The sequence below is a fragment of the Melozone crissalis genome, unplaced genomic scaffold (genome assembly GCF_028551555.1).
Source record: "Melozone crissalis strain CALT ecotype California unplaced genomic scaffold, PUWL_Pcris_2 ptg000056l_1, whole genome shotgun sequence".
In the NCBI taxonomy this organism is placed as follows: domain Eukaryota; kingdom Metazoa; phylum Chordata; class Aves; order Passeriformes; family Passerellidae; genus Melozone; species Melozone crissalis.
In genome coordinates this window covers 8768123-8779445 of record NW_026535834.1, presented here as the reverse complement: position 1 = coordinate 8779445, position 11323 = coordinate 8768123, and the positions used below count along the sequence as shown (strand labels likewise).

At 48.5% G+C, this 11323-nt stretch overlaps 1 protein-coding gene across 1 annotated transcript; it reads right to left on the bottom strand.

The window, feature by feature from the left end:
- Positions 1-4094: 4094 nt before the first annotated feature.
- Positions 4095-10955, bottom strand: GNPNAT1 (glucosamine-phosphate N-acetyltransferase 1). The gene is made up of 6 exons (XM_054286913.1): positions 10899-10955; positions 7866-8051; positions 7100-7162; positions 5884-6011; positions 5272-5333; positions 4095-5045 (listed from the first exon to the last, which is right to left on the bottom strand). Exons 2-6 carry the CDS (start codon positions 8035-8037, stop codon positions 4898-4900), a joined length of 573 nt encoding a protein of 190 aa, XP_054142888.1. The 5' UTR covers positions 8038-8051; positions 10899-10955; the 3' UTR covers positions 4095-4897.
- Between the last annotated feature and the right edge of the window lie 368 nt (positions 10956-11323).

The window sequence follows — 11323 nt, the reverse complement described above, 5'->3', positions numbered from 1 at the left end:
CAAGAGACTTTAGTAAAGAAAAAGTTTGCTAAAATCCACCTTGTTCTCAGTATGTATTGTGGCAGAAATGTGCCTTAGGAACATAAACATAGAGGCGAATTCAAGTTGGAACTATCTAGAACATCCTCAAATGGTTTTCAAGGAGTAGGGGCATCATTTGAGGTAAAAATTTGGTTTGTCTTTGAAAACTGAGGCCCAGGGCACTGCTCATAATGGGATCAAGACTGAAAGGATTCACCTCAGCTCTGGTAAAACCTTAGCCTGAGCTAAGGAAACATTTCTTGATGCTGTAAAGTTTCAAATTTGGGATTGTGCAGCTGTGACTCTCATGCCTCAGCAGCACAGAGGTTGTGCAAGCACAGTCCTGCTTCTGCATCTGCTTTATTTCCCAATGTTTGTTGCCTAAAAGCAGGGCTGCAATGATTTGGGAGCACTGTGGGGACCCAGCAAGGCTGTTAGAAAAACGTGTGTGTTTGGGAACTCTGAGCTTGGTGAGCAGGATCAAACTTAACAAGGAAAAATGGGCTCAGGATTTGGGGATCAGAGCATCCAGCAGCACATTCCTGTTCCTGCTGCTACCCTGATAGCAGTGATGGAGCACAGTAATTCCTTCAGGGGGGAAAAATCTGCAAAAAATGGTGTGATGCTTTAGGTAGGAGCTTTTCAGCTGCAGAGAAGGAAGTGATTTCCCTCCTCTGCCATGCCCAGTGCTGGTTTGCAGTTGCACAGGGTTTGTTCTGCTCTGAACTTGTCCCTCCATGCAGGAATGCTCTGGGGCTGTTGGGAAATGCATTCCTGGCCTCTGCAGCTCCCCAGGCACTGCCAGCCTGGAGCTGGGCTGGGAGGCATCAAATCCCCTCCATTGCAGTCCCTGGGGAAGGGGAGGGATGGAGCACAGATGGAAGCACTGATTCATGCCCAGCCTGGTCCGTGTCTGTTCTCTCTGGGGTCCTGGGAGCACTCCCTGCTCCTGACAAGCTCCATGACCAAGGGTTTCTCATCAATCCAGGTTTTTTCCTGGCATTGCCCCCTCCTGGTGCCTTTTACAGCCATTCTGCTCTGTCTGCCTGTCAGACCCAGGGGATTCTGAGATTTCATTTTCCTCAGATCTATTACTAAGCCATCTATTTAAAGCTTCCCCTGTCTGTCTGCTGTAGTTTCACTGCCAGGAAGGTTTTGTTTCAACATTTGGGTTTGGGGGTTGAACTAAAGGCAGGAATTGAAGCAGGGTCCCTCACTGTGGACTGGAAGGAGAAGTGGAGGGTGAATTATTATTTTTATTTCCCAGGTTCAAACATAAATTGTAACACCCAAATCTTTGGGAATCCACAGCTCTTGATTGAGGTGCTGAAATTGCCTTTTCCAGCTTAGGGGAAGCAGAGTGAAGGAGATGGAAATCTCCTCAGGGTGGGAAAAAAAATTAATTCATAGGGAAGAGGTAAAATTCAACCTCTGGAGAAGCTGGTAGTGCTGTTAGGGCTGGTTCTGCCAAAAATAAAAGTGTTGCAGGCAATGCTGGACAAGGCTTGGAGCAAACTGGGACAGTGGAAGTGGCCCTGTCCATGGCAAGGGCTGGAATGAGATGGGCTTTGAGGTCTCTTGCAGCACAAAGCAGTCTGGGGTTCTCCAGGATTAATCAACACTGTGTCCAAATACTGCTGGTTTTATATATGTTTATATAAATATCTATAAAGAGAGCTATATAGATAGATATACTTAAGTATATCTAAAACAGAGGCACCCAGCAGTCTGGGATTCTCCAGTATTAATCAACTATGTGTCCAAATACTGCTGTTTTTATATATATATATATATATATATATATATAAAATTTGTATGATTATATATTTATATAAATATATATAAAGAGATCTATAGAAATATATATAATTAAGTATATCTAAAACAGAGGTAACCAGATGCCTTTGTGGTCCAGGGAAATGACATTTATGAAAGGTTTGGTGCTTGCCTCAAGGAGGTCATGGTTGATTTTATATATATATATATATATATATATATATATATATATATATATATATATATATATATATATGTGTGTGTGTGTGTGTGTATATATGTATGTATATATATGTGTATATATATGTATATATATGCATATGTGTGTATATATATGTATGTATATATGTGTGTGTATATGTATATGTGTATATATATGGATAGAGTATCATTAGATATATATGTATGTATATATAAAAATGTATATATTATTAATCTGTCAATATAGATTTTATATATACATACAATATCCATATATACATTTTATATATGCATAAAATATCCATAGATAGATTTTATATATATATGTGTGTGTGTGTGTGTATATATGTGTATATATATGTATATGTATGTATATATGTGTATATATGTATATGTATATATATGGATAGAGAGAGTATCTTTAGATATATATGTATGTATATATAAAAAAATGTATATATTATTAATCTGTCAATATAGATTTTATATATACATAAAATATCCATATATACATGTTATATATACATAAAAGATCCATAGATATATTTTATATATACACTATACATATTTATGTCAATATTTTAGATCTATTTTTATATACACATAACAAATACACAGGGCCCTTGCTCTTCCCTCCTCAGCCCTTTGCACTGGGGATAAATTCGGGGCTGCAGCATTTCCCTGTCCCCGGGGCCATGCACAGCTGGCACTTGTGGCAGTGTCCCTGTGTGGCTGTGGTGGCCCTGGGGCACACCTGACCCGCAGTGGCACCTCCCCGTCCCCGGGCTGGGCCCTTGCAGCTCTCCAGCTGCTGTTTGTCACCTCTGGGAGGAACAAAGAGCCCTTGAGCTCCCCGAGGGGCTGTGCCCGTCGTGCTTTCAGCCCCATTCATCTGTGTGACAATGATGTGAGCACACAGCACCTGCTCCTCACTCTGATCTCCTCATTAACTCTTCATGAGGGCCTGGGGCTCTTTACATGGTGGAGATACCGTGGAATTCAAATAATCCACTTTCAATCCTGGAAATTCTGAATTAATTACAGCTGGGAAAGGCAAGAAAATCCACCCCAGTCACTTGGGCCAGCAGAAAGCAGGAGCTGCTTTAGAGAATGAGAGTCAGGGCTTGAGCCATGCAGATGCTGTGAGAGGAGCACATCTGCTTTCTCTTGGGACAGAAATCCACGTGGAGCTGCTAAAAGTGTTCTTTGCAGCCCAGGGAAGGGGAACAGGTACCTGCAGCAGCTGCTGCTGCTCACCAAGCACATCCTCACTCCATGAAAAACAGTCCAGATACAGGTGGCAATCATTTATTCAGCTTAAACAAAGATATTCTTTAAAAAAATAATCAATAAATAAAGCAGACATCACCAAGGAGACACTGGATGGAGTGGAGAACCCTCAGGAAGATCAAGCAGAGCCCCCAGCACTGCAGAGCTGCTCTCCAGAGCACAAAGCAGGACAGTGTGCAAGGCCTGGCTGCCCACAAACAGCCCTGCCTGGGGACAATGCCCCGTTCATGCTGTGCCATTTGTCACTCCCCACACAAAACACCACTGTTGGCAACAGCCCTGGGGATGTTCTTTGCTTTTCACCCCTGGCCAAAGTGCTCAAATCATGGATCCAGTCCTGCAGCACCAGGGAAGCTCCACAGCAGGAACAGCAATCCCTTGGGAGAAGGAGGGGATTTCTCTCCTGCTTTGCTGTGCCACAGGTACAAATCCCTCCTGGCCCTCTGCAGATCCAGGGGTGTTCAGTAAATCCCAGAGTGGTTTGGGTTGGAAGGGACCTTAAATTCATCTCATTCCAACAGGGACACCTCCCACTGTCCCAGGCTGCTTCCAAGCCCTGTCCAGCCTGGCCTTGGGCACTGCCAGGGATCCAGGGGCAGCCACAGCTGCTCTGGGCACCCTGTGCCAGGGCCTGCCCACCCTCACAGGGAACAATTCCTTCCCAAAATCCCATCCATCCCTGCCCTCTGGCACTGGGAGCCATTCCCTGTGTCCTGCCCATACAAAAATCCCTCTCCCTCCTTTTCAGGCCCTGGAGGTGGCTCTGAGGCTGTTCTGGGCTGACTCTGCCATCCCAATCCCCTTCCCAGTGATTTATAGCCAGAACCCCACTCCCTATGGGATATACTCCTTCACACATTCCAGTTTCCCAGTTACCTCTGCCCTGTTGCAAACCACATTTGGGGTTTTTATGTCAGAAAAAAACAAAGTAATTATCCTGAAAACCAAGTTATCAGCTAAAGTGCAGGAGCCCTGCAGTGACAAGCACACATCCATGTTCAGCACAGCCTGGAAGGATTCTCCCCAACCTGCACCAACAGTAACAAATCCAATCTTGGAAAACAGAGCCTAGAAAAAACTTCACCAGCACTTCCATGAGGTGTCATGGAAAAATCCAGAACCAAGGCCTGTTCTGTGTCACTGATTCTACATAAGAGAAGCCTCATCCCTTCCCCAGCTACATCATCCTTCCATCAGCACAGCCAGGACAGTCCCAGGGCTGTCCTTGGGCTACTGAGAAAAGAAGCACAAACCTTTAGAAAAATACAATGCAAGAAAAAATTTGAGATAAAAATATAGACCTTTGGTTAAAAACCATCCCTTTAAGGAGTCCTTTGTAACTCAGCTAGAACAGAAAAGCTTCACCTCGACTCAACAGTAGTAAAAATTAGTTCTAAACTTATTTTCTAACCCAAAGGACTCTTTCTAAAACCTCAGTATTTTTTTTTTTTCCCCAAGATTTACACATTTGATGTTCATTATTTATAGGGATTGTTATATCTGCAGCAATAAACTATAGAAATTTTCCACGGAGAGAATGTTTGCAGCACAAGCTCCTCCACCAACAGTCTTTCCAAGAAAAACAAGAACCCAGAACACCTAGAAACTGTTAATTAAAGAACCGTTGAAACATGTAGTTCTCATCAGATACCAAGTAGCCAAACTTCTTGTAGAAATCCACATTTTTGGGCAGACACTCCAGAGTGATTTTGTAACAGTTCAGTCTCTTACTTAGCAAGGTGAGGGTGGACGTTAATCTGGAAAAAGATAAAAAATCAGCAGTTAAATGCTGGATCAGTGAATTTTCAATGAGTTTTGTTATCACAGGCACAACACTGAGGGCTCACAGCGCTCTCTGTGTTCTCCTGCAGATCATTTCATGCCCAGCTGGTGATCCCAGCTGGCTGAACCCTCCCCAGGTGCTTGGCAGGAAGGTGTGAGCTGTGAAGGGATTGCTGAATGGCACAGGTGGGGAATACTCACAGTTTTCCAAGCTGCTTCCCTCTGCACTCCCCGCTGACCACCACATCCTCTATCCTGCCTCTCTGCAAGCACAGACATTGTTTGTTAGCCCTGGAGCTGCTCCCAGCACGGGGATCCTCAGCCCTCTGCTCTGCCAGAGCCACTCCGACCCCTCCCAGGGGACAATGGGACACATCCCCAAGGGCTCCTTTCCCTTAGCAAAAGCCAAAGCCTCCTTCTGCTACCAGATCAGCACTCAAGGATGTGATGCATTTTTTAAGTACTTGATATTTTAAAATATATTTTTTAAATATTTCCATTTTTAAGGTTGGAAAAGCCTTTCAAGACCATCGAGCCCAACTGTTCCCCAGCACTGCCAAGGCCACCACTGCCCCCGTCCCCAAGTGCCACATACACATGGATTTTAAATCCCTCCAGGGATGGGGACTCCACCCTGCCCTGAGCAGCCTGTACAGGCCTGGATCACCTTTACCACATGGAAATTTTCCCCAATATCCAACCTAAACCTCCCCTGATACAACCTGAGGCTGTCACCACCCAGTAACACCATGAAACCCACACTCCCAGAGTCACGGCCAGGATGTTTTCCCCCCTCCCCAGCTGCAGATTTACCTTGGCACAGGAGTGGGTGAATTTATGCTCTATAACCAGCGTTGCTGTGGCAACGATCTGGCCCAGGTTGGTGTCCTCCACCACGGTCACGTAGTAATCCCCAGACCTCTTCATGTGCTCGAAGGTTTCTGTGGGAGAGGCACAGTGTGGAAAGGCAGTTCGGGCTCACAGGGAACTGCAGTTCAATGTGATCCCTGCAGCAGTGTCTGACTGCAAATCACTGGGGAATCACAGGGATGATGCACCCAAGAGTCCAGAAAATGGATGCCCCAGAGTCAGACACCCATGAAAAAGCAGGAATTACACAAATTCCTTTTCCTTATTTTCCCAGAGAACACTCCTTGCTGAGCTGCTCTGCACACGGGCACTACAGTATCCAACCATGGAATGCTCTGGGCTGGAAGGAGCTTAAAGCTCATCCAGTGCCACCCCCTTCATGGGCAGGGACACCTCCCCCTGTCCCAGGCTGCTCCAAGTCCCTGGCCTTGGACACCTCCAGGGATCCAGGAGCAGCCACAGCTGCTCTGGGCACCTGTGCCAGGGCCTGCCCACCCTCACAGGGAAGAATCTCATGGAAAGGGTTGTCCAGCCCTGGCACAGCTGCCCAGGGCAGGGGTGGAGACCCCATCCCTGGAGGGATTCAGAAGCTGTGAGGATGTGACACTGGGGACAGGGATTGTGCTGGCTTTGCCTCAGATCCTGTGATTCCCTGAGCTGCCTCCCCACTGCCTGTCTGGCCCAGGAGCAGGATTTACAGAGGATCTAAAAAGGTTCAGAGAAAGCTGGAGAGGGATTTTGGTCAAGGACTGGGGGGACAGCACCAGGGGATGGCTTCCCACTGGAAGGGCAGGGATGGATGGAATATTGGGAAGGAATTGTTCCCTGGGAGGGTGATGAGGGGCTGGCACAGGGTGCCCAGAGCAGCTGTGCCTGCCCCATCCTGCAGAGTGTTCCAGTCCAGCCTGGAGGGGCTTGGAGCAACCCAAATACTCCATCCTCCAGCTAGGTAAAGCTCAGTGTAAAAACCAGCTCCACAATTCAGGCAGCAATTTAAGCAGCCCTTGGGCATGGCTGCAGCTGGATGCAAGGCTGAGTGCCAAGGGGAGCTGAACTCATCCCTCCCTCTGGCATCAGCAGCCTCACACCTGAGCAGCTCTGCTGTCTGTCAGCATCCTTTGATTCCCTGTGGAAAGCCAAGGAATGATGAGGTACTCACTGATGAACTGCTCCGGGCTCACCACTCCTGTTTCTGTCAGCTGACCCAGAACCTTAAAAAAGCCTGGCAGGAAAAGAGGGGAAAACAAAAACAACTCTCAGTGAGGGACAGACACGCAAGCAGCTCCAAACAGCAAGGAACAATCCAGCACAGCTGTGTGGAGAGGGACCATGGCACCAGCACATCACAATGGATGGAAAAATGGTGAAGGATTGGCTAAAGCTCAAGTGAGCTGGAATAATGAGTCCAAAGCAACACTTTTATCCAAATTCAGAAATTAAGGAGAATTCATGCACCAAGATGCTTGTTCATGTTGTTTTGGTATTAAAGGCTACAGTATCAACAACTGTGCTCCCTCTCCAAAACCATGGGGAATGGGAACTTGTGGATTATTTGGAAGATTTTACTTGAATTTTAGGATTAAAACAGTAAACCAGATTTTCAGGGTCACCCCATACAGCACCAAAAAGCTCAAATTCAGGGGTGTGGTGACACAGGACAACGCAGGACATGGTCACAGCCCCAAGGGATGTCAGGACAAGGCTCAGGATGGCATTGTTGGGGTGTCCTGTGCAGGTTCAGGGCTTGGACTCAATGATCCCTGTGGGTCTCCTGCAACTCAGGATGTCCTAAAATTCCATCAAATTCTTTACTGATAAAAACAACCCCAATCAGGGAAAATGAGCCATCCCAATCCACTGAGAACTCCAGAAACACAAGTCACCAACTCAGTGTCACTTCTGGCAATAACAAACCAGGATCCTACCTCGATTTACATCAGCTGTGCAAAGTGGCCTCAGCACCAGCCCATCCCCTGGATCCAGAGGAGAAATGGCAGGAGAGAAGGTGGTGGTGTTCTCACTCCAGTCCAGCTCCTGCAGCATCCTGGGGTCGAACATGGGCGTGTCATCGGGCATCACGGTGGCCACGGGCATCATGGCTGCCAACAGACCTGCAATGGCACAGGTAAACCATGGGTTAAACTCTAAATAAGCTGTTCTGGCATGGGTTAAACTCTAAATAAGCTGTTCTGGCATGGTTTAAACTCTAAATAAGCTGTTCTGGCATGGTTTAAATTCTAAACAAGCTGTTCTGGCATGGGTTAAACTCTAAATAAACTGTTCTAGCATGGTTTAAACTCTAAATAAGCTGTTCTAGCATGGTTTAAACTCTAAATAAACTGTTCTGGCATGGTTTAAACTCTAAATAAGCTGTTCTAGCATGGTTTAAACTCTAAATAAGCTGTTCTAGCATGGTTTAAACTCTAAACAAGCTGTTCTGGCATGGTTTAAATTCTAAACAAGCTGTTCTGGCATGGGTTAAACTCTAAGCTGTTCTAGCATGGTTTAAACTCTAAATAAGCTGTTCTAGCATGGTTTAAACTCTAAATAAACTGTTCTAGCATGGTTTAAACTCTAAATAAGCTGTTCTAGCATGGTTTAAACTCTAAATAAACTGTTCTGGCATGGTTTAAACTCTAAATAAACTGTTCTAGCATGGTTTAAACTCTAAATAAGCTGTTCTAGCATGGTTTAAACTCTAAATAAACTGTTCTGGCATGGTTTAAACTCTAAATTAAAGCCTTTCCCCCTGCAGCATGGCATGGGGTGTGCCTCAGGGATTTCCAGGAAGGTGAACACACTGCTGTTCACTTCATCTGCTCAGCCTTCACCAGAGTGTGTGCACACAGAGCTGGTGTGTTTGTCCCGGGACAGCCCAGGATAAACAGCGCCTCAGAGAGGGGATTCACCCCCACAGCCCTGTGGGAAGGAAAGCATCACTCCCAAAAAACCTCCCAACAACCTGTCCAGCCATCAGCTGCACTCCTGCTCAATTTATTTCAAACCTGCATTTCTTCCCAGGCAGTCCCACCCCACAGATATTTCATCTCTGGGGCACAAGGTGCCACGTCCCACAGGGGTGATGGCACAGCCCCAGCTCAGCCTGCCCCTCCTGTTTGCTGTGTGTGTTTGCAGAGCCAAGCACAGCCCCAGGGTGGCCAGGAAACAGGGCCAAGGTGACAGTGGGACACCTGTTAATGATTGAAGAGACTGGGTGATTCTGGGTGACAAAGGGAGGCATTTTCCTTATTGCAGTCAAGGTTGGACAGGGCTTGGAGCCACCTGGGACAGTGGAAGGTGTCCCTGAGCATGGCAGGGGGTGCAATGAGATGGGCTTTAAGGTCCCTTCCAACCTGGAATTCCATTATAAATGCCACGATAAATTCCATGATAAAGGAAAATAATTCTTATTCTGTCCCCTGTGGAATACCTGGTCAGGGTTCTGGGATAAGCAGAGCTCATGAAAACTTCTCATTTCTTTAACAATCTACAGATTTCCTTGGCTGCACCATGAATACAGCAGTGGTCAGGCCAAACAGCAGAAAGAAAAAAATGTTTGGGATGGCACTTTTTAACATAACACACCTGACAGCCCAAAGAAAGAAGAGAATGTTTGCTGTGAGGCATCACAGTGTAATGAGCCTCAAAAGTGAAAGTGGTTCCAGAAACCCAACTGGAAGTTCTTAACTAAAAAAAAAACAACATAATTTTTTTTTAATGCCACCTGCTGGTACACACCGGCCTTTGAATCCCAGCTCTCACCCTAATTTTGCATATAAAAGTAAAACATTTGCTGTTACAGCAATTCAACAGCAACACAAACTCTCATCTCGTGTGAATTTTCAAAATGGAACAGAGGGAAAGATGAACTGCAAAGAGAAACATTCCCACAGATTTCTCTGTTCCTCCAGCTCAACCAGCCCAATGTCACTTCTCCTCTGTCCCCCAGAACTCCCAAGCGTCCACATCAACATTCCAACAGTGTCTGTACAGAACAAAGCAAACCTCAAACTCCAGCTCAGGGTTACAGCACACCCAGGGAAAAGCACAAAGAGAAAATCAAATTTTTGATGCTCTATGAGCAATCAGTGACCAACTCAGAGTCACTTTCCCAACTACTCCCGGCACAGCTGGAGCAGGATGGAGCGGAGAGTTACGTTTGTTTTCTGGAGGCAGAAATATGATTTAGGATAATGTCAATTAAAAATAAGAAAAAAGGATTAAGACACAGAGAAGGAGAGCTCAGGCCTGTGGGTCGCCCTGGTCCCCACACGTGTTGGGAGCAGGGTATGGCCAGGGACCCCCTGAGCTGAGCTGCCATCCCGGGGGACACCCCCAAACCCCTGGGAGGGTCAGTGGGTGCCAGGCCAGAGCCCTGCCAGCCCCCAGATTTGGGGTACGGGGTGACAGAGCCCAGCTGTGCCCCCGGAGGGTCTCCAGGGCTTTCCTCAGCCGGAGCAGCCCCTTGGGACACACCAACCTCTCCAGGGGCTCCCTCACCTCACACAGGGCGCCGTGAGGGGATCCCCTCAATTCGGGGGGGTCTCCACACCTCACACACAATCTCGGGGGGTCCCACACCTCCTCACCCCTCACACGGTGTCTCGGGGGGTCCCTACAGCTCAAGCTGCGCCTCGGGGGTAGAACCCTTCCCCAAACCAGCCCCTCAACTCACACACGCCGTGCTGAGGGCAGCCCTCACTCCATCCGCAGCCCCTCGGTGGCGGTGCATGCCGCTGCCTCACACACACAGACCTTCGGGGCGCTCATACCAACCCGCCACACACGCAGAGTCTCTCAGTGGTGTCCTCACAGCGCCCCTGAGCTGCAGCAGCCCCCTGGGGATGGGACCCGTCCCCAGTCCGACCCCTCAGAGTGGGGACCCCGATCCCCTCGATCCCCCTCGATCCCCCCCGATCCCTCCCTCAGCCCCTCAGGGCCCCCCTGCCCGCACTCACCCGCGCGCGCCGGCCCCGCCGCACGCGCCGCACGGACGTGGCAACCGGTGGGCGGGGCCATGCCCGGCCCGGCGCGCGCGCGCGCCCGCCCTCCCGAGCACAGCCAATCGCAGCCGACCGGAGCCGAGCGCAGCCAATCGCCGCCGAGCTCCGCCCTCCGGCCACGCCCTCATTCGGCCCTCAGCCGGCCTCGCGACCTTTAGGGCCCGGCGTGCTCCCTCGCGCGGATTGGGCGGGAGCGCTGCGGACACGCCCCTTCCCTCAGAGGGGCCACGCCCCTCCCGCCCCCGTCAGGGCCCCGCCAAGATGGCGGACGGTGCCGTGTATTGGTGGGGGGTTTTGTCCGGGGTCGGTGCTTCTGCCGCTCTTCCCGCTGCCTGAAGGGTCTTTTCACCCTCACAGAAGGCCCAGTGGGCTCTGCGAGG

Excerpts from the sequence above, each read along its gene's own strand:
- GNPNAT1 (XM_054286913.1), bottom strand. The coding sequence starts at position 8,037 with ATGATGCCCGTGGCCACCGTGATGCCCGATGACACGCCCATGTTCGAC. Across the intron at positions 7,163-7,865 it reads CACAGCTGATGTAAATCGAG|GCTTTTTTAAGGTTCTGGGT; the intron begins GTAGGATCCTGG and ends TTTTCCTGCCAG. Across the intron at positions 6,012-7,099 it reads GAGCCCGGAGCAGTTCATCA|AAACCTTCGAGCACATGAAG; the intron begins GTGAGTACCTCA and ends CCTCTCCCACAG.